This window comes from Tursiops truncatus, chromosome 8, assembly GCF_011762595.2.
Source record: "Tursiops truncatus isolate mTurTru1 chromosome 8, mTurTru1.mat.Y, whole genome shotgun sequence".
Taxonomy (NCBI): domain Eukaryota; kingdom Metazoa; phylum Chordata; class Mammalia; order Artiodactyla; family Delphinidae; genus Tursiops; species Tursiops truncatus.
The window spans coordinates 59,928,967-59,956,164 of NC_047041.1; the positions used below are offsets into that span (position 1 = coordinate 59,928,967).

The window sequence follows — 27,198 nt, forward strand, 5'->3', positions numbered from 1 at the left end:
TGTTTAATTAGACTTTAGAAAAGTTCTCAAAATATAGTAGTAGATTTTATCATCCATTAATCTTGTCCAGCTTCTCCCACACTCTCCTATTCACTCTCTCTCTCCTTATTCCCCCATATTCCTCTTCATCCTCTCTTACTTATAGTGATGTTGGATATTTAGAATGGGATTTGGGGATAAGCCATTAACAAGTGAAGTATTTCTTGAAGGAGCCATACTCATCCAATGGATCATCTCAGCAGGGTTCAGGGGGAGGAGGGAGGGTCAAGGTCAACAGCAGGAGCCAAGGAAGGAACCCTGGGCAACTGGATTCGGAAAACTGAGAGTAAGAAGCTGAGGACCAGTCTCTGGGTGCTGGGAGGGTCTCCTCATGGGAAACTCCTTCAACTAAGAGGGGCACAGACTGGGAAGAACAGTTTCTGGATGGAGGTGAGGATATTCTGATAGGACAGTTTGAATAGAAGGGCTCTGGAGGTTTGGAGCAGGGGGCTCCCTGTCACATGAAGGAAACCAGCTCCATGTGGGCACTGGGTCTCCTTCCTATGCATGTCCTATGGGGTTCCTGATTTTCAGCCAGGCTTCACAAAGCCCTAAATTCCCATCTGCTGGAGCCCTGAATGGGGAGAGAATGTTTTGGTTTTCACTTCACTTGGAACTCTTTCTAGCTCTTTTTCCCAATTTGCCTCAAGACATCCCCTTGATAGTTTGATTCATCCAATCAAGAAGTGTGGGGAGGACTTCCCTGGTGGTGCAGTGGTTAAGAATCCTCCTGCCAATGCAGGGGACACAGGTTCCAGCCCTGGTCCGGAAAGATCCCACATGCCGCGGAGCAACTAAGCCCATGTGCCACAACTACTAAGCCTGTGCTCTGCAGCCCATGAGCCACAACTACCGAAGCCAGCGCGCCTAGAGCCCATGCTCCACAACAAGAGAAGTCACCGCAATGAGAAGCCCGCGCACCGCAACAAAGAGTAACCCCAGCTCTCAGCAACTAAAGAAAACCTACGTGCAGCAGCAAAGACCCAATGCAGCCAAGAATTAAATAATTGAATAAATAAATAAATTTGTGAAAAAAAAAGTGTGGGGAGAGCCTTTTCTCATGTGCATCCATCATCGTGTATATGATGAGGAAACAGAGAATAAAATGTAATGGCATAAGCCTTCACAGAGCTATATGAGTCTAGGCATTCATCAAAAACTACCTTCTGCTTAGGGTATGAATCCCCTCTGAAACACCCCTGTTTCATACTATCATGAGTGAAGCACTTTCTAACATGAGGAGGCACTCATGGCTTTTCCACTGAGCCCATGTTTTTGTTAGACAAAATAATATTTACAAAGTTCTTATGCAAATGAAAATCCTTTAATCCTTTGTCACATAGTATAACTCAAATCCCTGTTTCAGAAGATAACCTTTCCATATTGGAGTATTCATACATTTGTTAAACCCACATTGCATGCTTTGAAACATGTGCTGGTGACATAACAGTGAACCAGAGAGTCATGTCCTTGACTTCACAAAGCCAACTACTTAAACAAAGACAATAATCATAATCACTACCCTTCCTCTACTTGGTATACTCTTCCCTGACCTCAGAGAAATAAGTTAAATGATATAAGTTATGCAAAATCATTACAATCTTTGCAATGTCTGGCACATTAGTAAGCCTTCAATAAATGTCAGTTATTTTATTATTACTGTTATAAATGAACTGATGTAAAGTGCAGAATAAAATAGTGGTCTGCTGTAGCACGTTGGACACAATAAAAATAGCAAAGGTCTCTAAGAGTACTTAGCATATATAAGCCACTACGTTGCATATATTAACTCTCTCAATGTCAGAACAATCTTATGAGGATGTTAAAACCCCATTTTACAGGTGAGAGAACTGAGTCATTTAGATACAAAGAGCTGCTGAGTTCAGCCACTCAGGCCGTCTGGCTCCACAGTCTGTTCTCTTAACCACTGCTCTCGACTGCCTAAGACTTCCCTGCAGTAAAGGGTTGAATCTCTGAAATGAGTTAGTGGTGATGGTTAAGTGGGAAGGGTGTCAAGTTCTTTCCTAAAGGTATGAGAAGAGAGGAAAGAAAGGTATTCTCTCTTCTCCACATGCACAAGTGAGCCAGCACACACACAGCTAGTACCCAGTGGGCCTGGTTAAAGAAGAATGAGAGGATCTGAGGATGTCTTGCTAGTATTGGGTTCAAAGAAGTCCTGGTTTAAGAGTTAAGGGAACTTCTGAATTTAATCAACAGAAATTCTCTCCTGGCAGAAGGGCCATTTACTCTAGTCTGTTGTTTACAAAAGAGAGATCTGAAGCACAGAGAAGGATGGGGACTTTCTCAGTATGATATAATTTGTCATAGAAATGCCCAGTCTAGGACTCGAAGCTCCTGACTTGCTCTCCAATGCACTTTCCCTGAGCCCCTTTGCCTTGAACTGTGGTCTTTCTGAGAGAAGGAACAGATGGAATCTAAAATATCTTAGGTAGTTTCCATGCCACAGCCAGGCTGAGTGGGCTCCTGGTTAGCTCCTTAAAAATAAATATGGCATTTGAATACAGAGCTAAGCAAACCCTGCTCAGGGGCTAGGAGGGAGAAGCTGCCCATCCTGGGTCCTGGCCCTACAGATAGTGTTATCGGAGACCTCATAGAGCCCCTCCCATGCCTGGGCCTTGAAGTGAGTCAGCCTAGCACAGGGGTAGGACAAGCCATATCATTCTGACCTGGATGCTAAGTGGGAGAGAGGAGAACAGGCTCATAGTCCACAAACTCAAGCTATGACTCTTCTCCCCCTAAGAAAAGGAATGACACTCAGAGGTCTGTATATACCTTGCATCCCTTTTTGTGTGCCTTAGCCCTTAAAGAGATCTCTGCTCTCAACGTCATGGTGAGGTCTTTGCACTATATGCCATACCATACAAACCCTTGTGTCACACCACACCCGACATGGACCATACCTTCCCTCCCAGGTCCACATGCTCGTCTTTGTATGATAGTAAAGGAATCACTGAAAAATTTACTATTTCAATTTTTTCTTGTTTCTCTTGCTTCAGTGACTTAGTGGGGAAAGTGCATAATTTTTTCCCCATAAATTGACAATAGATTTAATTTCACAACAACTTTGTTGTGTTTGTGGAAATTCACAATAGCTTTTAATTGTTAGTGTCTGGGAAAGTTATGTTATGGTGAATAAAAGAGAAGGCCATACAAGTTCAGAAAATAAAAGCTATCATCAGACTTCCCTGGTGGCGCCGTGGTTGGGAGTCCACCTGCTGATGCAGGGGCACGGGTTCGTGCCCCAGTCCGGGAAGATCCCACATGCCGCGGAGCGGCTGGGCCCGTGAGCCATGGCCGCTGAGCCTGCGCTTCCGGAGCCTGTGCTCCTCAACGGGAGGGGCCACAACAGTGAGAGGCCCGCGTACCACAAAAAAATAAAAAATAAAAAGCTATCATCACTAGGCCTTAGTTTTTTATCAATAATATAAATATTATAAAACGAACACAGTTATGTGATAATGTATATATAGCACCTAGTCCAATGCCTGACACATGGTAAAAAGTCAAGGAAAGGCATTGCAGAGGTTTCCAGTGACAACCTCCTGACCCTGACTATAGGATAGTAAACAGTAGACAATACATAGTTAATGTTCCCAAAAAAGTGACTAGAGCAGGGTCGGGATGGAGGTCAGAATTTAATTGTTAATAATCAAAAAGAGCTTAAATCAAAAACAGGAGCTTGGGTCTTTCTAAGCTTGGGGACTGGATGGAATGAGTAGTCTGTAGGAATCTCTGTAAAGAATTAGTGGTCCCCAAAAAGCCACTGCCTGGAGGTAATATTTTTTCTCATACAAAAAGTGCAAACAAGTCCTTTTCCTGTCCTTTAAAGTCAGCAGAGAGTGACCCTGGTCCACCTTCAGGGTGAGGAAAGACTTGAAGAGTTTAGGACTGTGACTTTGGGGGTTGACATACTGTTCTTTGTCTACCAAGTTCAACCCTCCTGTCTACTTATGCGGCTGACACAGTAAGAGAGAGACTGAAAGTGTTGAGAACCTGTGATCTCAGATTCAGGGAAAGAGGAGTCGTTAGTGTTCATGCCCTATTTTTTTTTTGAACTATAGTTGATTTATAAGATTATATTAGTTTCAGATGTACAGCATAGTGATTCAGTATTTTTACAGATTATACTACATTCAAAGTTATTACAAGATAATGGGTGTAATTCCCTCTGCTGTGCTATGTGTCCTTGTTGCTTATCTATTTCATACATAGTAGTTTGTATCTCTTAATCCTGTATTCCTAATTTGTGCCCCTTTCCCTCTTCCCTTTGGTAACCTCTGGTTTGTTTTCTATATCTGTGAGTCTCTTTTTGTTTTTCATATACACTCATTTGAATTATTTTTTTAGATTCCACATACAAGTGATCTCATACCATTCATTACCTATTAAACGCTCCTGAAAATTTTTAGTTCCATCATCTATGAAGCATGAGTTGTCGGTCAGAAATTGGATTTTTTCCCCAAACCTTTTGATTTCCTTTGACATCAGAATTTAACTTAGGCACTGATGAATTAAATAAAGCCCCAGATCTGAGACCTGGGGCTTTCCTCCTGTCCTGCCCCCACTACCACAAATTATGCAGTCGAGTTTCCGACATTTGGGGAAATTGCAGGGGTCAGCACATCCAGAGTGCAATGGATAAGCCTTGCCCTCGGAAAACCACCTTTGTGATCATGGTATCTCCCTTGCCAGGTTAGTATGAGGCCTGGGCTTTTTAAACAGGGTAAGGAGACAATCAGGAAGGGAAGCATTTACTTCATCTACCCATTCATCTATTCATCTATCATCTGTCTATCTATCTATCTATCTATCTATCATCTATCATATTCATTCGTTCATAAATGTAAGCAAAACGCTTAGCATGTAGAATAGTATGTAAGTGCTCAGGTTTGTGTGTGTGTGTGTGTGTGTGTGTGTGTGTGTGTTTGTGTTTGTGTTGATATGTGTGTTCAGGGTTGAACTAAAGTGGAAGTACAACTCTGCTGCCCCCCTGTGGTCTCCAGACTACCTTGCAAGTCTCTGTTAATGGCTTAGCTTAATTTTGAGATGCTTTGGGAGGAGTAAACCCTGCCTTCTTTGTGTTTTAATATCCTCATAATAACCACAGAATAATAATTTTCAAAATATCAGAAGAGTGTAATGTGTAGGAGGGCATTATCCAAAATTAGACAAACTGCAGTTTGAGTTCAGTCTTTGGAACATACATATGACATTGAAAAATTTAATTAACTTGTATGAGTCCAGAGATCTTCAGCATGAAATTGGTATAATAGTGTCTCCCATCTAGTGTTTAAATTAAACCTTAATTATCTAATGCATCGACATACTTATTATAGTGACTAGCATAAAGTAAGAACCTTATAAATATTACCTTTTAATATATATTTTTTAAGCACCTTCAGCATATCATTTACTGATCTGAACTTTACATGCAATATCTCACTGAGTCTTTAATAAACTATGCAGCAAGCATTTATTCCCCTTTTCCAAGTGAGTAAAGTATAACTCAGAATATGCAATAAAATATTTAAGCATTGTAAAGCTAGAAAATAATTTCATTTATAGAATACTCTAGCAATACAAATGCATATAAATTAAAAATTGAAAGTTCTTATGCAACCCTAACTTCCTAATCTCATTCCTCTCCCTAAAGGAAAGCAGCCTTAGCAGTCTGGTGTGAATCTTTGCGGAATATACTTCTGATATATGGGGTGAGGGAAGCTGTGATGGAGAGGGAGAGAGAGAAAGAGGAACAGAGGGGTGAGGAAAGAGATTCAATATTTGTGTATCTCTTGAAAAATCTCTTTCCATTACGTTAAATTGAAGGTAATATTGTCCTTTCTGAAATCCTGGAATAAATAAAGACAGATTAATATCTAAAACATTTTGAAGGTCTGTGACATTTTGAAAATGCAAGGTGATGTTTTACTATCCCTTGCTTTACTATTAGCCATTATCTCAGGAGACATTACCGGGGAAAAGGGAAGCTGGGAGAGGTATCCAGATACCTTCTCTCTGCAAGGTGGGGGCACCCACCTTCAATCAAGAGACCCCCTTCAACAGTCCCCTCATGTGGGGGCTCCACCCATCTTAGCCTAGTAACTTCATCGGTATTTCCTTCCTTCTAATGGTCATAGCAACAGCAGCAGCCTAATTGTCTAAACAAATCTTCCAGATATATGTCGGAGAATATAATACACTAATTAAAAGACTATATATATCTATATATACATATTTTTTGTCTTTTTTATCATTGTGATTCCCACTGACATTCTCAGTCTTTCACATGATTGCTCAGGTTTTAACTGAGGTCCAACCGGCTGTGGAACATTAAATCAGAGAAGAGCTTATCTTTATGCTTACAGGTTTAAGCTGAAACTGCTAAGCAGAGTGAATTAGAAAGCTTACAAATGTTTTCCAGAAACAATCCTTCTCCCAGTCAGTGCATAGGGAAGAATAGTGGACAGTGGGCCCTATATTATGATGAGCAACCCTAGCATAAATCCGCACCGATTATTAGTCCAGACATAAGCACAGGCTAAGTGGATCATGTCATGAAGACAAGAGGACAGAGATGGTGGGAGCAAGAAATGAAAAGCCATTTGATCTAGGACAGTAGAAAAGAATAGGCAGGGCATAACAACACATGATTCTGATACTACCAGTTCAGGAGACTCTGGTAATAAAGATGGAGGCATAATGCAGGGAGTAGCAGATAACCACATGGTAGTCAAAGGATTTGGTTGTCAGTACAGAGGATTCCGTAAGGGATAATCTAAGGAGGAAGCATTATTGGACATAGGCTTAAAAGATAAGATCTGAGGCATTCAAACACAGGACCCGTGACTGTGGGGAGGATGGGGAAGGTAAAGACCAGATAGATGCATTTAATTCCACATGGAAAGGAACATAAGCTCATCAAGGAAGGGTTCCTTCCTGATGTTGGCCAGAATGGCAGCACTGCCCATGAGGACATGTAGAGACAACAAAATGGGATAGAGATCGAAACAGGGAGGGCTAGGGATGTGTCTGTGAGATTGAAGTAGAAGGTTCTTGGTGTTAGTCGTTCTGGGTGTGACTGGTAAAACACTGCAGAGGCCTTCGTCTTAAATCTATTCAGAAATCTGGGTCAAAGTTCAAATGTCTAATGCATAAGGATGCAACAATGGATTTAGATAAAGCGCAGTGATTCCTTACAGTTCATGAATGATGATCAATTTAGGTGACCTTGAGGAAATGAGCAAATGTGGGGAAAGAACTAAGAAAATCTTTTCCATTTTTGGAGGTCTGGAAGCAATAGTCTCTTTATCCTAGGTGAGAATTTTATTGTTTTTGTTTACGCAGGCCTCTCACTATTGTGGCTTCTCCCACTGCGGAGCACAGGCTCCGGACGCGCAGTCTCAGTGGCCATGGCTCGCGGGCCCAGCCGCTCCCCGGCATGTGGGATCTTCCCGGACCGGGGCATGAACCCGCGTCCCCTGCATCAGGCAGGCGGACTCTCAACCACTGCGCCACCAGGAAAGCCCTTAGGTGAGAATTTTAAATGGCATTGTTAACAGAAAGTAGGATTGGAGTAAAAGGAAACAAATAAGGCATAAACAAATACAAATGCATGATATCAGACCCATGATTTGCTTCATTAACTTTAGGCAGCTTCTCATACAATCCGGGTTTATTTATTGCTTATGTCACAGGCAGATAATAATTATTAGGTAGTTCTCCTGGGTCCTCACCTCCAAGCAGAGGCACAGGAATCCGGACTCGTTCCAGCATCTGAATTCTCTACCTCAGAATCCTTCTCTTCCTCTCATATGGAAGGAGAGACAGAGAGAGAGAGAGAGAGAGAGAGAGAGCATGATGAGAAGGCACCCCTGGCTTTGCCGCTTTGCCAGGAACACATTATTACCTTCATATTCCTTTAGCCAGAACCAGTCCCATGGCCAAGTTAATCATAAGGGCTGATGGAACAGATAGAGGAGCATGTAGATTTCAGGGATCTGTACTGTCTCTGCCACACGAGCCACTGGCGTTTAGCATTATCTCAAAACCTTCTGTCCAAAAACAACAGGAGTATTGATTGTAAAATCAAAGGCATAAAGAAGCATATATTTATTGTGCTTAAGGAGTGAGAATAAGACCTGAAGTGCCAAAATATTACCAGACTCCATCATAAATATTATACAACTAAACAGGTTGAATCTATCTTCTCTCACCTCAAACTGTATCTTATTCCAGAACAAATAATTTAGGCTTTGAAAAAGGTGTCTTATGTGTATTGTTGCACAGTAGTTAAAAGCATATATTCTGGGCCTTCCCTGGTGGCGCAGTGGTTGAGAATCTGCCTGCCAATGCAGGGGACACGGGTTCGAGCCCTGGTCTGGGAAGATCCCACATGCCGCGGAGCAACTGGGCCCATGAGCCACAGCTACTGAGCCTGCGCGTCTGGAGCCTGTGCTCCGCAACAAGAGAGGCCGTGATAGTGAGAGGCCCGCACACCGTGATGTGTGTCTTAAATCTATTTGATTTACTGAAAACGCATCCCCCCGCTCGCCGCAACTAGAGAAAGCCCTCACACAGAAATGAAGACCCAACACAGCCAAAATAAATAAATTAATTAATTAATTTTTCTAAAAAAAGCATATATTCTGGAGCAAAACAGTTGCATTGATATTTTCCCTCCGCTATTTACTAGAAGCTTGATCTTGGGATATTACTCTGTGTCTCTGTGCTTCTCATCTGTAGAAAGGAGGTTAAAATAGCCCCTGACTCACAGAGTTAATAATGTGTTAACATATGAGCAGTGCTTTGTACATAGAGTCAGCCAGAATAATTATATTATTTTTACTATTACTAGTAGTGTATTATCTTTGAATCATCCTGCTTGTGTATGTTGAGGGTATGGGGAGTTGGAGCAAAGACATGAGGATCACGTATGGGTAGAAGTGAAAATAAAAGAACGGAATTATATCATCAAGGGTTTACATCAGTCTTTCTCTGAAAAGGGGTAGAGAAGGTTACTCCCTTCCACAGAAAGGCATGGCAAACGTAGCATTTATTCAAGAGAGGCCATGCATTCTATATCCATGTGGTGACTAGCAGAATGCCCAGGAGAACTCTGACTCAGAGCTTTTGGGAACCATGTGCCAATGGACAGACACACCACTCTATTGATTGACTCATGGGTGGATGTGAGATAAACCTCTCTTCTCGCATATGCTAAGACGTGGTTTTATTCTAGAAGTATTTAGAAGACTAGGTCCTAGTTTTTATGGATAAGTACTTTATGTATCGATCACTTGGAGTATATATATGTTACAAGGAAGAACAAAGTTTCTTCCTTAGAAACAAAGTTCAGCGCAAATTTAAAAGAGTAGAGAACAGACATGTGAACACAGCGGGGGAAGGGGAGGGTGGGATGAATTGGGAGATTAGGATTGACATATATACACTACCAAGTGTAAAATAGATAGCTAGTGGGAATCTGCTATATAGCACAGGGAGCTCAGCTCCGTGCTCTGTGATGACCTAGATGGGTGGGATTGAGGTTGGGGGAAGGAGGTGGGAGGCAGATCCAAGTGGGAGGGGATATATGTATGCATATAGCTGGTTCACTTCATTGTACAGCAGAAACTAACACAACATTGTAAAGTAATTATACTCCAATAAAAATAAATAAATATATAAATAATTTTAAAAAAATAAAAGAGTAGAGAACATATTATGCTTATTTATTTGAGGTAAACCTTTGAAAATGGATGTGATTTTATCAGGTAAATCAAAAACAAAATCTATTTCTCAAAGAAGCAGAAAGAACAAAGTCCAAAGGGAAATTCCCAGTAATGTACAGAGATTTCTGATAGGAGTATGACATATGCTAATGTATAAAAGTTTTGCAAGTAAGTTAAGTAGTGAAGGATTTGAGAATCTCAGAGTTCATAGATCATTTAGAGCTTTGTACAGTCCTCTGCATTTTGCCTGGATATTTAAAATTATAGTAAATAAATCTGCTGCTTTTTCTCAGATATTTATCATAGTGGGCGATCTGTGAGATAGCCTGTTCCATTAGTGTACAACTCTGATAGTTGAAATGTCTTTCCTATATTGATCTAAAAATGTACTTCCTTATAACTTCCCACAATAGATTTTAGTTATTTTATATAAAGGAACTCAGAATAAGGATTACTATTTTTTCCTCAAAATGCCACTTTTATAAAGATATGTTATCTACCCACTCATTTTCTTTACCTTAAACTTCAGTTCTTCTAATCCCTTCTCAGTTTCTATCTACGATTAGGTCTTTGTCACTCTTGTTTTCCTCTCTCCAGTACTTTTGTATGAATAGATTCCTACCTCTATTCATATTTAATAACAGATTAATGGACGCATTTTCAGCACTCAAGGACAGATTTAGGCTAAAACATCTAACCAGCATATATATTACCTTTTAAAATTTATTTGTTGTATTCATCTGTTTCACCATGACAACATGATAAGGAAATATGGAAAGAGAATTCCTGGTACATTTTCTCTTTTAAAGTCACTTCTTATCAGTTAGCTCTTTCTTATCTGCCCCTGGCAGTGTGAGCTGACCATCTTTTCTATGATCCCAGAAGCTTCTGATAAATATGTTGCATTTCTTATAATTTATTTTGACATATTTCAATTCTGTATTTGCATTTCTTTCTCCCTAATTAGGCTACACAGCCCTAAAGGGATAATTAGGGATATTTGATTTACCTTTGTTTCTCCAGTACCTATTGTAGGACCCGGTGCAGTTTAGACACTTAATGAATTTTGGTGAATGGATAAATTTTAAATGATCCCTCAGGTATTTATTAGATATTCAGTATGATACAAACTTACCACTGAGATTCAGGGAAGTAGATATACCCAGGCATACAGATATAATAGAGGAATAGACACCTGTGAGCCAGAGGAAGTTGATATCTCTAGGCACACCAGAGGACTTAGGAACAAACCTGCACACTTTTACACACACACTATTCATAAATATAGCCCCTTCACACAGACAAGCATAATGTGGGTCTTACATATACTCTCATAAACATAGCCTTGCCAGCCTCCTTCTCCTTCTTCTTAGGGTCACTCACCCTCATACATCTTTCAGATATGACAGCTTGAGCTATGTACCCCTCACTCAAGTCTTCAGCAGGTACGCAAGGTCCCTTTTAACATGTGACAGATGGACAGAATATTCTACTTATGTTCATCTGACCAAAACACCTCACTTGCATCACAAACTCTTTTTTTATGAATATATCTTATTAAGTTCCACAATGTATGATTTTGGATAAAATACTTAACCTACCTAAGAAACCCACCTAAGTCTCAGTCTTTTCATCTGTATATTAGGAGTTTTAATGAAAAGTAACTCGAAGAATTTGTAGGAGGATCGATTAGATAAAAGTTTGAAGCTCTCAGGGCATTGAGTAGCAACAGTAAGATAGGTCCACATAACTGACTTTATTCTATTATTGTTACACCCTGAACTCGTGTGAGCATCCAGGTTCTACACCTAAGCTTTCAAGCCACCTTAAAAAATACCTGTATTTCCCACTTACAGTTATGGAGTTGAATCTTAATTTTAAATGCAGTACCTATGTTTATCCTTATTACAATTCATTTTGCTAGTTTTGTTCCCTTGCCCCATCTGTCAACAATACCTTTGGATCAAGCTGTTCAACAGTGATAACGTTTGATAATCATGCCAAGAGGCTTGGGTGGGCTATCAGAGAAGTCAAGGCTAGTGAATGCTATAAGGGGAATCAGGAAGAAGTCAGATAACAGGAGTGGTTGGGGAAGAGGTCTCATGAAGGAGTATCCACAATATGGACAGAAAATAAAGAAAGGAGGAAAATTGTACATATAATATAAAGACAACAAGACTCACGTGATTGCTACAAGGTACGTGAGAAAGAGAGGTAAAAAGATAGGAGGATCTGGCATTTAAGATTTGGATGTGGGAGATTTCTGGCTGATGGAAATGGCTTAGGAATAGACATGGAAAGGGTGGTCAAAGTGGAACATAAGTGGAGGTTAACACCAGCCAATTGAAAATTATTAAGAAACGGTAGAAAAATAGTTAATATCCATGTAACGGAACATCCATATGAGAAATACTACTCAACAATGAAAAGGGAATAAACTATTGATAAACACAACATCTTAGATGAATTTCAAAGCCATTATGCTAAGTGAGAGAAGTTAATCTTAAAAAATTACACATCATACAATTTTTGTTATATGATGTTTTTGAAAAGACAAATGTGATGGTCAGGGGTTGGGCATGGAATGTGTAACTATAAAACACAGTGAGAAGAAGTTATTTTAGGATGTTGGAAATGCTCTGCATCCTGAACAAGTCCATTTTACAGTATGCTAATTAAGAGGGAGAGACAGAGACAGAGAGAGAGAAGATCCAGTAACCTTGTTTCGCAGATGGAGAAACTGGAAACTGAAGACTGAGGTGAGGCCTGGAGAAGATCACATGGCTAGAGAGTGTTTCTGGGGACACCCGCACCCACACATATGCACTCGCCCATGCACAGACTCACACACACCCATGCCCATGCCTACAAACCACCATGAAATAAGGGGAAGAGGACAAGACCCAGGGAACGGAGATTTTAAGAGGTTTAGTAAAATGTTTGTGAAATGTAGTGGTAAAAATATTTTTTTTTTCAGATTTCAGGCAAATATAAAAGGAAAGGAAAGAAAAATTACAACATCTTCATTACCATGTTTAAATTATGAAATGTTGAAAACTATCACTTTTCATTTGTAAATCAGAGTTGTTAAATAATTGTCAAATTCTTTGCCCATAAACAGAGCGTTTGAAAGCTGGGTGTTGCTAGTTCCAGCCTGGCAATGAGTCCTTGAAGTTACTTATCCCTCCTCCCCTGAGGTAAACATGTGCTAGGAAATACTGTGAAGAGGTGCATTTAGATAGAGTAGAATAACAGCCAGTCAGCAACCATCTTTTCCTCTAAGATGTGGATATGCTTTTACTACCCTTTTACTACCCTAAATCAGTCCTTCCATAAAGCATATTCATGAATTAACACATTAGTGAGATACACATGTCATCTTGTTGCCCTGACAGGGCTCTGGGTGTGACTCTGACTACTAGCTTCACACAATTCCAGGTGCACTGAGGCCCTGGTGAGACTTAACATTGCAATAAAACACACCTGATTTTATTTAGTACAAACTGATACATTTAAATTATACAGCGTTTTAAAAAATTCTTTACCAATAACCTTTGAGGGCAGGGGCTATGGTCCAGGCACCACCTCCACTTAAATCAACATTCTCTAGCAAAACATAGGTGCTCAATATATGCTGGCTTGCCATATGACCCAGCAATCCCACTACTGGGCATATACCCTGAGAAAACCATAATTCAAAAAGAGTCATGTACCAAAATGTTCATTGCAGCTCTATTTACAATAGCCCGGAGATGGAAGCAATCTACGTGTCCATCATCGGATGAATGGATAAAGAAGATGTGGCACATATATACAATGGAATATTACTCAGCCATAAAAAGAAACGAAATTGAGCTATTTGTAATGAGGTGGATAGACCTAGAGTCTGTCATACAGAGTGAAGTAAGTCAGAAAGAGAAAGACAAATACTGTATGCTAACCCATATACACGGAATTTAAGAAAAAAAATGTCATGAAGAAACTTGGGGTAAGACAGGAATAAAGACACAGACCTAGTAGAGACTGGACTTGAGGATACGGGGAGGGGGAAGGGTAAGCTGTGACAAAGCGAGAGAGAGGCATGGACATATATACACTACCAAATGTAAGGTAGATAGCTAGTGGGAAGCAGCCGCATAGCACAGGGAGATCAGCTCGGTGCTTTGTGACCGCCTGGAGGGGTGGGATAGGGAGGGTGGGAGGGAGGGAGATGCAAGACGGAAGAGATATAGGAACATATGTATATGTATAACTGATTCACTTTGTTATAAAGCAGAAACCAACACACCACTGTAAAGCAATTATACTCCAATAAAGATGTAAATACATATATATATATATGCTGGCTTTAAGACAGGACAAATTTATGTCCCTAACCATTCATAGAGGACCTCTGCCTGCCTCTCTGGGGGATCTGAGGAGTCTGATTGTGGCCACAGAGACATGAATGGAGGCTGGAGAGGGGAGGCCCAGAACCATCACCTGCTCTGGGAAACATACAAGTTGAAGCACTGCTAGGAGATAGTTAGAGGGGGGCTTAGAATCGATCAACCACCCTGTGGAGAAGCATGTTGTGGGCCAGTTGATAACACAAGAGCTCCTAAGGGGCATGCGTTGCTTGTCCAGCTTTTGTGCTTGTGCTAAAGATTAGGTGCCTTAGAGATGAGCCCAAGTGGGCAAGATAAACAGTGAGTGAAGAGGACAGAGCAAGCCTTAGGTGGGCAGTGAAAGGTCAGCGGAATAAAGGGAAAGGAAAATGAGTGAAAGGATTATAGAAGACAAAGGAGAAAGGGCCAGAAAATTGAAATGAAGATCAGAAAAGAGTCAAGGGAAGGTCTTTCTGTGGGTCGGATGTTAAAAGAAGACGGGAAATCAGGGTGTTCCTCTGGGTCCCCAAAAAATTCAGGAAAATAATTCTTCACCAATGACTAACCCCTATCCAGGCCCAAGCAGGAGTTCCTGTGCATGCAGGGTTGGGAGGGTTAAGGTGGGGCAGTTATCCGAGCCCAGAGACACAGGCCCAAACTTTTAGCCCCTTCTAGGACTTGGAGTCTTATCTCTTAGCCACAGACCTTATGGTCTCTAACCACTCCCCTCCCAAGCTTTGCAAATACAGCCCACCCCCTACAGTGAATGAACTAGAAGAAAGGCTCTAGGAAAGGGGCAGAAAACAGTCTCTAATATCTCAATGTGGTTCAGATGGAAGAGAACTGAACACAGGCACGTGAACTTGCAAAGCCCTTTAACCACTGGGTTTTAGTCATTTCTTTGTTAACTGGAATAAAGCCATTTTTAACCGAGGTTTTTGAAGTTAAGAAGAAAAGTGATGTTTCTGATGTGCTGACTTGTCACAACAGAGACACTCGCACAATGTATGCATTCAAATGTATCTTCTTCCTTAAGCATTCCCCCTGTATCTATTCTCATTATCTCATGCCTCACAACCAAATCTTGACCAAGATGGAGCATTTCCCGGTCCTTACTTAGCAGTTAGTAAGGACTCAGACATTCTTCAAAGTTTTACTTCTACCAAGGCAAAACTACCCCTCTTACAATTACACCTCACAAGTAACCCCAGCTTCACTTGACTCTTTGCTTCTATGGAGCCGCCAGCTCACTCAGATTTGTTGCACCTTCAACCACTTAATTATGGCTCAGCATGGGTCGTCCAGTTATTACCTCTCTGGATTTCTAAAAACTCACTGTTTCATGCTTCTCTATACATAAACTAGTGCAGTACTTTTGGAATCAAACGGTCTGGTTTAGAATGTCAGTTTCCACTTACTGGCTGTGTACTCTGGCAAATCACTTCATCTTTCTGTGCTTTGGTCTGTTTGGTGTGTTGGATGGTTTTAATGATGAAATGCATTAATACGTGTAATGCACCTAATCGTTCCTGGTCCATAGTAAATATTATAGATGTTTTAGTTATTATTACTATGATTGTTATTATTAGACATTTTGTGAAAATGGGATTATTGGATATTCAGGATGAGTAGAGACCTGGTCTGACCTGCCACAGAAAGCAAAGACTTTGCAAAACTTTGCTTACAAGCACAATGCTCGAGAGTATGTAAGATATTCTAATGGAAAGATTTGCATTCTATTCTTACAAGAAAAACAGGACCTGGCGGAAGTTTTAGTCCTATTTATCACAAGATTTTTGAGGTTCCCAGAGACTGAGTGACTTAAGGTGTTATGCTTAGAAACAGGAAGAACCAAACTTACAGAGCTAGTGGTGGCTTTCCTCTGTAGGCCAAAGTGTTCTTGGGAGTAGAACGTTGAATCGGCACATTCTCATGAGGATTCAGGGGAACTCTTCTCTGAAGATGTTAGAAGCATCTACTCAGAAACTTTTGCCTTCCTTGTGGCCCTCACAAATCTAGTATAGACCTGTAAGAAGCCTACATCATGGGTCAGTCATGTGAACCAGATTAGACAGATGTTCATTTACCAACATTTGTTAAGTGCCTTTGAAGTAGAATCTGTGCTAGAGTGCTTGGGTTATCAAAATATATATGGCTATATGACCAGGATCTAGGATTAGACATTTAGGGAGGATGAAGTTTTTAAAGGTAGGTATTCATTCATTCACAAATATAAGCTAAGCACGTGCTTGCTATCTAGCACTGCATGAGGCCAACATGATAGAAGATGATACGTACGTGCATGCATGTGGGGTGATAGGCACAAAATGATAATTAATAGTTAGTAGAAGTCCATTAGCAGTGGTATTTTAGCAGCCACTGTGAGCCACATGCAGCACTATTAGGAGATTCACATTCATTATTCCTCAATACAACTCTATGAAACATATTTTTTACATCTCATTTTTACTAATAAAAAAATAAAATATGATAATTTGAGAAAATCTTTTAAGATCATGTAACCAGTAAATAATTGAGTCTTTTAAAATTTCTATGAATACTTTAAATAATTCCATGATGCAAATATAACATAATAGATATACTTCATACATGTTAAATATAAAGTGAAAAACCCCTCACCATTACCTTCATACCTTCCTTAGAGAGAATCCCTATTTATAATCCCTCTGCCCTTTCTTCAACACACTTACATACACATGTATGAAAATACTCAAACATACAGTCTTGTTTTTGGAGCCAGGAGCTATGTGGGGCTGTTTCCATCATCCTACACTAAGAGCATTGTTAGCTTGTGTGCATTCTTGGGTTAACGTGAATACAGACTAAGACTCCAAAGAAGCCAATGTTTTTTTTAAGAGTAATGACCTTGTTGTCTTTGCTGTCAACAATGGAAAGAAAAGGGACTTACTTTTAGCATCTCCCCTCGGGAAAAAGAAGTGGGGAAAGAGACTTTGGTTTCCCACCTCCAACCCTCCTTGTATGGGGTCTACAAGTTCTTCCCTCAAAGTGCCCTCTGGATGGCCCCAGCTGAGTCAGCGGTTCCATAAACCACTCCTGCCATCTTGTGGCTTGTACAGCATCTACATGCGGCTCCTGGAGAAAAACGGAGAAAATTAGAAGAAAATGCTACAGGCTACCAAACAGTGACTTAAAAGCAACCATGACAACAATAATCATGAAGGTAGTTAGTATGTATTATTCCTATCATTGAGTCTCAGTCTTTTATAGCGAACTCTAAATTTCAGAGTTTGGATTATTAATGCTATGAGACATCAAATAGGTGAAGAACATATCTACTTCTTATACTGACTGGCCAAGAGTGGAACTGCTACAGAAAAGTGAGACAGAAATACATATATTATCTATGTAGACTAAACTAAAGTGGCCAGATCATCAGGTCAGAGTCATTTATAGAAAAAATTAAACTCAAATCCCTAGAGGAGCACTTTCCTTGATATGTTACTGTTCTATCACTGGGCATTGAGTTTTAATGATAGAAAACATCTATTCTGCTTTATTTAGTTAGTTAATGAAAATTATTTATTTATTCATTCATTCATTTATTTAATGGAAAGCCCCTATATTTTAGTGAGTACTAGTTACCGAGGATCTACCACTGCATATATTCTTTGCCTCTATGATGCTTCTATTTTAAGAGGGAAGGCAAATAAAGAGATTTCAAATGCAACAATAAATAATTACAACTTTATGTAACTGCTATGAAAGAAATGAAAGGTTGATGCAATAGAGAATAACAAAGAAAGAAGTACATCGCTGATGCAACAACTGAGGGCTCTCAGAGGAGGTACTAGAATGTGATGGCAGAGACGTGGGGGTGGAGAAAGCTTTGCCTTACCACCATTGGTCCTGGAGCTCCAGCCAATGAACACGAAGCAGGAAAAGAGCCAAATAACCATATTTCAGAAAAGTGGCTACCCAGGGGGCTGCCTTTTTCAGAGACACTTAGTGGTCAGAATAGTGATTGAACCCTTCTTTTTGCTGGCCCTAGCTATAGACCACCATGGATATTGAAGTAAGAACCTTTTTCTGGATTTATTTCCCTGCATTTCTAGTATATACAGGGCACTAGCACATGACTGTGACATGCACACCACATTCTGATGTTCTGATGTTTATTCCTCAGTTCTCATAGGCTTTTCCCAGGAACCAGGGTCTTTTATATTCGTGTTTTATTTTTTTAAATAAAATACAAACATTCAAAAGAAAATGTGAATATAAGATTTTAATATTTTAGTAGGGAAACTGACCAAACTGTAAAAACCTGAGTTATAGCCTAGAGGTATAAAATTCCATCGTAAAGAATTAACAGAGTCACCAGAGGCAGAGGTACCTCAGTAGGTAGTGCTAACAGTACCTAAAGATGCTGACGTTATAAATTGAAGAAAAAAATAATAACTCACTATTTCCAACGGGTGACTTTAGTGTTAATAATGGAAATACCACAGCAGATCATCAACAATTAGAGAATCCAAATTTAATTTGTTTTAGATAAAAGCCCTGGGCTTCCCCGGTGGCGCAGTGGTTGAGAGTCCGCCTGCCGATGCAGGTGACGCGGGCTCGTGCCCCGGTCAGGGAGGATCCCACATGCCGCGGAGCGGCTGGGCCCGTGAGCCATGGCCGCTGAGCCTGCGCGTCCGGAGCCTGTGCTCCGCAACGGGAGAGGCCACAGCAGTGAGAAGCCCGCGTACCGCAAAAAAAAAAAAAAACCAAAATATTTCAAAGTTAAAATTGAAGTAGTAGATTAAATCAAAAAACACCAAAAATACATACACATGTACACATATGCAGGATACGGTAAAGAAAATATTTCTATCCAGTGTAGATACTTGCAGGAGTCAGGGGTGCAAAAATGCTAATGAAATACCACAAATAGTACCCCTCTTCACTTTCTAGCAGTAAGAATTAAAGCATTAATCAACTTGATTTAGTGCAGCAGTTAAGAGTGTAGACTCTGGAAGTTCACTAATTTCAAATCCTGGCTCTATTATGCAGGAGCTGTAAAACTTTAAGCAAAGTACTTCCTCTCTCTTTATGCCTCAGCTTTCCCCATCTGAAGTTAAGAATAATAATACTTGCATTAAAGGACAATTGCGTGGATTCAGATGTAAAGAGCTCGGAACAGGGCCTGGCTAGAGGAAAGCCTCAATAATGTTAACTGTTATTTAAAATTAAGTGTAAGTAGTGAAACCCTAAAATATCTAGAAAAAAATGTACCCATGTATTTATGACAGAGATATTAGGGGAACATCTTTAAAACATAAAGAACACAGATGCATAAAAGCACTTTCTGGTCTTTGGATAACACCTTTCTCTTAAATTGCTATCCAGCTACCTGGCTGGCTATTTGTGATGCAAATCAGCTTTTCAAGCTTCACTGCTCTCTGACTTGCTAAAAAATCTCTTGGTCTGAGGAAAGGGTACATTTTCTTTGGGAAGAGCAAGGTCATACTAGGCCCAATATGACCAAAATTATGACTCTGCTTCTCTTCCAGCCACACAACCCCCTAGTGTGGGGCCCTTTCAAGGCCCAGATATGTGACTGAGACCACTGCTGATGTTGTGTGAGAGTCAGAGCGGGGACTGTAAATGGGACGTCTCTGGAGGCCTGCCATTTCAGTAACATCGGCCTGAAGGCATCTCCTCCCCAAACTCCAACAGTCTTTATTTTCCCAGGCAGAAGCCCTGGTCCTCTGAGATTGTTTATTTGATTCATATCTACCTAGCCTCCTCGACCACTTTCTCATTTGGTCACTTGTTTCTTCATTCATCATTCAACATTCATTTATTCAATCATTTATTGAATGTTTCCCAAGTGCCAGGTCCTACATCAGCTGCTAGGTGGAGGACAGTGACCTTCCCCACCCCAGGAACCTCCTTCCTTTGGATACCACCACGGAGCTGAACATGGAGCTGTTGAGTTCAGTCTCCAATGAGGCAAGAGCAAAGATTCCAAACGCACAATCAACAGTTGAGGGCTCTCCATAGGAGAGGACCCGAAAACAATCCAATAAATGAGCACTCTCCTCTCTACCCAGGACTTTTTGACCCAGATTCCCACCTACTGTCTGCCCTGGTGAGCTGGAATTTACGTCACATGAATACTCAGGCTTTTCGTAGCCCATATGAAAGGTAAATAAAAGCAACATTTCTTTCCCTGAATTTTTTCTCAGACCTACCTGGCCTTCCAAGCGTTGAAATTAGAGATTACAGTAGACAACTTCAGTGGTCAGAAGCAGTCCCAGAGCCTTCTTAGTTGCAGGAAATGAAGAGGCAAGACTTTCGTCTGCCTTTCCCCTAGCCCCAACGTAAACAACAGTTCATTTGCTCTGGACAAGAACTCCCTCACTGATGGGGAGCGAAGAGGGGATAAAAAGGAGGTTTGAAGCCTTGTGCTCCACCTAGAGATTAAAACATAAAACAATGGGAGAAAGTTGCCCCCAAAGCTCATTTCTTCTCTAAGCCATGTGCTGGTAGCTAAAAGGTAAAGACAGGTTGGTCCAAGTATCCTAGATTCCAGGCAGAACCTGTTTCTCCCTAAAAGGACCCCCAACACTGAGTCTCTGACTTTTAAACACACACCATGGCCACTTTTACTATAGTGGTATCCTCTTTCAAAGACCCTTTTCTTTCCTTGACAAGAATACAGCATTAGATTTTTGCTTGTTTATACCCCCATCGGTGATAAAACTCTAACAGACTGTGTTTTGTGTGTATGCTCATACACGTGCACAAAAGTGTGCCCATGTGAATGTGTATTAAGGGTGAATATGGGTCTTCCCTGGTGGCGCAGTGGTTGAGAGTCCGCCTGTTGATGCAGGGGACGCAGGTTCGTGCCCCGGTCCGGGAAGATCCCACATGCTGCAGAGCGGCTGGGCCCGTGAGCCATGGCCGCTGAGCCTGCACGTCCGGAGCCTGTGCTCCACAACGGGAGAGGCCACAGCAGTGAGAGGCCCGCGTACCACACACAAAAAAAAAGGGTGAATATGCATTTTGTGTTAGTGTATTACTCCATAGCGTGTTTACCTGTGTGAGCTCACTGGCACATTTATTTGCTGGAAAGCATGGTTCACTCACTTGATTCATGAATTGTAACACTTTTGCCCCAGAAGCACATGGGTATTGAGAAGCATCCCTGAGTGCAAATGAGAATTTAGTCTGAGATGCTGAGAGCATCTCCTGTGTGCTATGCACACCCTGCCTCAGCACCTTTGTACATAATGGTTCTTCTGCAGAAATACTTTTCCCTCCCCTCTCGAATCTTTCCCTACTTCATTCTTACCACTTTTCAGATTTTAGATTGGAGAACCTGCTCACAGAACCCTTCCCTCTCTCCCCAGACTAGACCAAGCCTCTGTTACGCTATTTCACAGTTCCCCATCTTTTATAGCACTTATCATAGTTTGTGATTATGTATAATTAGTACTGTTTGAACAGTTCCAGCTACCATCATACACTCATGAGGGCAGGACCATGCCTCTTTTACTCACATTGAATTCCTAATCCCTAGCAGAATGCTGAGCACAGGGTAGGTCCTCAATTTCTGAGCTAGATATTGCAAGAAAGACAAAATCCAGAACAAGCTGGGTCCGTGGCAGTGGAATCAACTATAAATCTGGCTACCAGGGACAGTAACTTTGTAAACCTGGTGAGATCAGGGAATCTTAGAACTCAGCCTGATTCTTGCTCTATTGCTATCCACTCAGATCAGAATCAAATCCCAAAAGTGAGAGCCACCTGTAGGATAATGCTCAGAGGCAGTAAAAATAAGAAGCTGTGCCCACTTTTCAGTCTGGCTGATGGTAGAGAGCCCCAAAGAACACAGAGTGCATGGTGGCAGCTCCTACAGGACACCAAATCTGGGGGGACCTTTGGAAGGACACCAGGAAAGCTGCAGTCTTCATCTCACCCTCCTCTGTTCCCCGTGCCTCTGAATCTTCTAACTTGAAACCTTTTGGTTTCCCATCCAAGCCCTCCCATCCATGCAGAGACAGCTCTTACCACCACCTCTTCTCCTATACACCCCCCGCTTTTCTCATAGACCACAAAAAAATCAGACTCAGGCAGCAGATGACACGGAAGATTGGATGTAATTGCATCTCAAGATAGGCATTAGCAGAGCTCAGACTGGGGTACCACGATGGTACAGTGGCAGGGATGGCTGGGTCACTCACAGCACCCCACCCTGTCCTGGCTCTCATTCTTCCCAATGACTCTGGAACAACATTGCCTCCACAGTAAAGAGCATCATAGTGCAGCTGCATTCAAGAATGGGGGTGTTAAGGTAGGGGATATGGGGGAAAAAGCACAGAGGAAAAGATACGGTCTGAACAACTAGGGCTCCTACAGCTGCCTCAGCTTCTTCACGGCAGCATCTACATCACCTCCGGTGGCAATGAGGGCCTGCAGATTGGCTTCAAGATTCAGAAAGCCCATGGCCCGCAATTGCTCTAGCTGCACCCGGAAGTGAGTCTCGGGCTGCAGCTGCAGGGGATTGGCGCCAGCTAGGGCTTGCAACATCTGGAGGAAGGGCATGGAATGGAGGCCCAGCTCCACAGAGCCTTGTGCTGAGGGAACTTCAGGACCTGGGGCTAGGGGAGGATCCGCAGGCATAAGGGCACCCTCTCGAGGCTCTGTACTTCCTGCCGTACTTCCCAGCCCTGCTAGGCAAGGCATGAACAAAAGGAGGAGGCGAGGGGCTTCAGTAGCCAGGATCTGCAGACCCTGCTCAATCTGCAGCAAGGCATGCATGGCACGAGGGTTTGCCATGGCTGCCTGAAGGTGCAGCAGCAGTGGCAGCTGCCAGCGCATTTCGTCCTGCAACTGTGGGGCCTCATTCATTCTGGCTGGCCTCAGAGGTCTTGGGTAAGCCGGTGGCGGCAGCCAGACATGCTCAGGGGTTCCAGCGGTAACTGCCGTGGGTGAAGGTGGGGAAGGAACAAATGGGGCCTTGTCGGCAGCACACTCCAGCCTGGAGACAAGATCAGGCATGTTGGTGCTGTGGGCAGTGGAGCCATTCCCTGCGCCATCTCGGCTTCCCGCTTTTCTAGCACTGCTCTCTGTGGGATATCTCAAGAATGCGGGGCAGGAGGGCTTCCCCTTGATTGCTACTGACTCCCTGGGGAGAGGCCGGCCTGACTCAAGTTCCTGGGATGAGGGTGAAGTTGGGGGAACTTGGCTTCCTGGTGGTGATGGTGGTTCTTGGCTTGGGCTGAGGGTAGATGCAATCCCCTGCAGATAGGTTCTCAGGGACAGGGGCCTCTCATGTAATTGCTGGAGATAGTCATAGAGCCTCATATTACCTAGAATATTGCAAACACCGTTTCTAAGTTCGGATACATCCTGGTCCCCAGGCCTCCTGCCTCTCCTACCAGCTGAGCCTGCAAACGTGGAAGCCCAGGGGTTGGGGAGAGGGTCACAGTTCTCCATCCTTGAAGGTTGGCAGCTACTGGTGGTAGCATTAGCAGTAGTGGTGGTAGCAAAGGGATTGCCACCAAACTGCTCCTGCACTGCATTAAGCATTGGGTGCATGATATCTGTATACATGGTACGGAGCACATTGTAGCCACCAGGGATGCTCTCCAGGTTTCTGAGTGCCCGGTCCTGGCTACGCATCATCTCTTGCATCATGGCAGGTTTGCACAGAAACTCCATTGTCTGCCGCATGATTTCAGGGTTGTTGAGAATGTGCCCAATCTCAGGGTTGTGCTGGATCAGCTGCTGCATATGGGGGTTGTCAAGAACCAGCTGGCGCACCAGGCCTGTGTTGGACAGCAGACCCTGGATGAAGGCGTCATCAATGATCTGAGCCACAAACTCAGGCACAGACATATCCTGCCACATCAGTGAGCTTGGCGGGTCGGGGAAACTACCGGAGGTCAGGCCTAGCCCATTGAGGCCTGTGAGGACACCTAAGCTAAAGGTGGGTAGCCTGTCTGCTGGGTAAATGGAGCTTGGCTGAGGGAGCGATCCAAGGCTTGGGGCTGGGATAGGGACCGAAGCAGCTGGGCACTCAGTGCCCACAGTACGGCGCTGCATCTTGATGACCAGGTGGACAGTGAGGCCATCTCGGACCCCACACTGTGCCAGTGAGTCAGGGTCCTTGAGGATTTTGCCAGCAAATATTAGGATCAGCTGATCAGGGTGGGCCTTAAAGCGCTGGGATATCTCTTCCTTCAGCTGCTGGATGGTGCAAGTGTCTGTAACTGAGAAATCCTCCTTGTCCTTGGGCGTCTTCACTGTCACCTTGATGAGGTGAGGATCCTGGACCAGCACCGGGCTGCCCTGCGGCAGGGCCTCTCCACTTTTGGCCATGGTGGGCAGCAGGAGGCCCAGGTCTGTGGGAACACAGCTAGGGGGATGGGGATGGGAGACCGAGATCAGCCTTTTGGGCAGTGGTGAAAGTAGGAAAGGTGAACAGGAAGAGGATCTGGGATCTCAGGGTGGGGGGACTGCAGGGTCCACATGGAAAGGGTTATGAGGTCCCTGGGATAGGATGCTTTGGGAGGATTTTGGGTTTGAGAGATGTCGGGGGTCATGGGAGGGAAACCTGAGGCCCTGGGAAAGAGGTCTACAGTTGATGAGTGAAGGGGCAAGGGCAGCATGAAGGGCCCAGTTTGGGGAAACATACCAATCAGCTGTGGCCCCGTCCTTCCTCTTATACAAGGCTCAAAACTGCCCTCATCTTGCTGAACAGCCACCACGGAAGCCTTCTAAGCCAGAACTCACTCCATCAGGTCTCCTCTGTGACCTCAGCACCGACATCACAGCCTCATACAATGGACTTTTGAGACTTCTCCAAGGTGTTCTGAATCCCTGGGGGCTTCATCTCCCCCAACCCTTCAACTCTTCTATTTCCTTTGTCTCAATTGCCTTCTTCATAGTGAGGGGCCTGGGCTGACACTTCCTTCTCAAGCCAAGAGTTTTGCTTTCACACAGCTGTTTTGTGGTATGTGGAGACTCAGACTGGGATTGGACAATTAAGAAAAGCTCCTTAATCCCTTGTGTGCCCATGAAAACCCAAATTCAGCGACCTGCCAGTTGAGCCACTTCCTGGCATCATATGTTCCTGTTTCCTCTCCGATTCAACATTAGCCATGAATTCTTTATTTATATTTCAACATATTGACTTTCTAATGGGTAGGATCTAGAGTATGAAAGAGAGGTTCAGGATGAAATAAACTTTTTATTTTTTTTCCCATTATTATTATCCCCCAGAAAAATTCAAAGACTGGATTGGCTATTTGTTGAGGTAAAAAAATGACCAGGAAATAAGGTTGTTAAATGGAAAATTGAGTTCAGTTTTACATAGATTTAAGATGTCTATTTCACATCCAAATAAAAGTGTAGGAAGGTAGTTCAACATTGTGAGTCTAGAGTTCATCAGCATCAACAGAGTATTTAGAACTGTGCAATTAGTGAGCATAGTAAAAGGATAGAGGTAAGAAAAAACTGAGTCATGGATAGTACAATATTTAGAAGTCTGGAGGATTAGATGAATTCAGCAAAGGAAATTGAGAAGAAATAAAACATTAAGTCAGAAAAAGAAGTTAGAGAGAGAAAGAAGCCAAATGAAGAAGGAGAAGAGTTTCAAAAAAAGGAGAGAGTAACCAACTGTGTCAAGTGATCCTGGTAGGTCAGTAAGATGAGGACGGAGAACTGATCACTGGATTTGAACAAGAGAGACAGGTTAGATTGAGGGCCACGATGAGGCCAATTTGGAAAAGTGGTGAGGACAGAAAACCTAATTGGTGTGGGTTTAAAAGTAAATGCATAGGGGGCTTCCCTGGTGGCGCAGTGGTTGCGAGTCTGCCTGCCAATGCAGGGGACACCGGTTCGTGCCCCGGTCCGGGAAGATCTCACGTGCCGTGGAGCGGCTGGCCCCGTGAGCCATGGCCGCTGAGCCTGCGCGTCCGGAGCCTGTGCTCCTCAACGGGAGAGGCCACAACTGTGAGAGGCCCGCGTACCACAAAAAAAAAAAAAAAAAAAAAAAAAGTAAATGCATAGGAGAGAAAGTGAATCCAATAAGAGTACTGTAAATGAGAAAAGACAGATGGCTGCATGGAAATGGGGAAATAAAGGCTTTGTTGTTTTTTCTTAAGATGAGATGATTACAACATGCTTTTTTAAAAACTTAATTTTTGGCTGCATTGGGTCTTCGTTACTGCACGCGGGCTTTCTTCAGTTGCGGTGAGTGCGGGCTACTCTTCATTGTGGTGTGCAGGCTTCGCATTGTGGTGGATTCTTTTGTTGTGGAGCACGGGCTCTAGGAGAGTGGGCTTCAGTAGTTGTGGCTCCCAAACTCTAGATCGCAGGCTCAGTAGTTGTGGTGCACAGGTTTATTTGCTCCGTGGCATGTGGGATCTTCCCGGACCAGAGCTCGAACCCATGTCTCCTGCATCGGCAGGCGGACTCTCAACCACTGCGCCACCAGGGAAGCCCGGCCTCTGGTATTATTAAAGCCTGTTGTACCTGCTGTTCTTTAAAATCCTGACACAGTTCTTTCTTGCTTAGGACACACATTTCTTCCTCTTCCCACTTTCTGATTGGTGCTGCAGAGCTCTAGACTTGGAATGACTGAATGTATTTGAATTGGCTCTATAGGAGGTGTTTCTGGCTCCTCCTGTTGCTTCAAGACACTTCCCCACTCCCAGAAGCTTTCCTTAATTTCTGTCCTTTTCTGCATGTGCAAGTATAGGTGAGTGAAGCCAGGCAGCCTTCATCTTCCCTTCAGAGGTTTCACCTCACCCACCAGACTTCAGCAGTTGGCTGGGGTTGGGTAGAGACATGTAGGGAATTTTGCAGGTTTAAAGTGTAATCCAAGCTTGGGGAGAAACATAGAAAAGCTGATCTCGGGCCATGAAGTGACTGTGCAAAGGCCATTGTCCAGCAGACCCTGACCCAGAAAGCTGAATGAGATGGGAGGGGGAGGCCTGAAACATTGGATAAAGGGATTAATCCCTTGGATAAAGGAATTCAGCCATGAGATAAGAAGAGATTGAGAG

The 27,198-nt window shown here is 42.8% G+C and overlaps 1 protein-coding gene and 1 non-coding gene across 2 annotated transcripts; both read right to left on the minus strand.

Annotated features, from left to right (window-relative positions):
• Positions 1 to 4,596: 4,596 nt before the first annotated feature.
• LOC117313504 (U1 spliceosomal RNA) lies at positions 4,597 to 4,760 on the minus strand. Its single transcript, XR_004528008.1, has one exon. It is a non-coding gene; the product is annotated as a U1 spliceosomal RNA (small nuclear RNA).
• Positions 4,761 to 22,188: 17,428 nt separating this feature from the next.
• Positions 22,189 to 25,338, minus strand: UBQLN3 (ubiquilin 3). Its single transcript, XM_073808559.1, has 2 exons — positions 24,825 to 25,338; positions 22,189 to 24,545 (listed from the first exon to the last, which is right to left on the minus strand). The coding sequence occupies exon 2, from the start codon at positions 24,506 to 24,508 to the stop codon at positions 22,538 to 22,540; it is 1,971 nt and encodes a 656-aa protein (XP_073664660.1). The 5' UTR covers positions 24,509 to 24,545; positions 24,825 to 25,338; the 3' UTR covers positions 22,189 to 22,537.
• Positions 25,339 to 27,198: the final 1,860 nt, after the last annotated feature.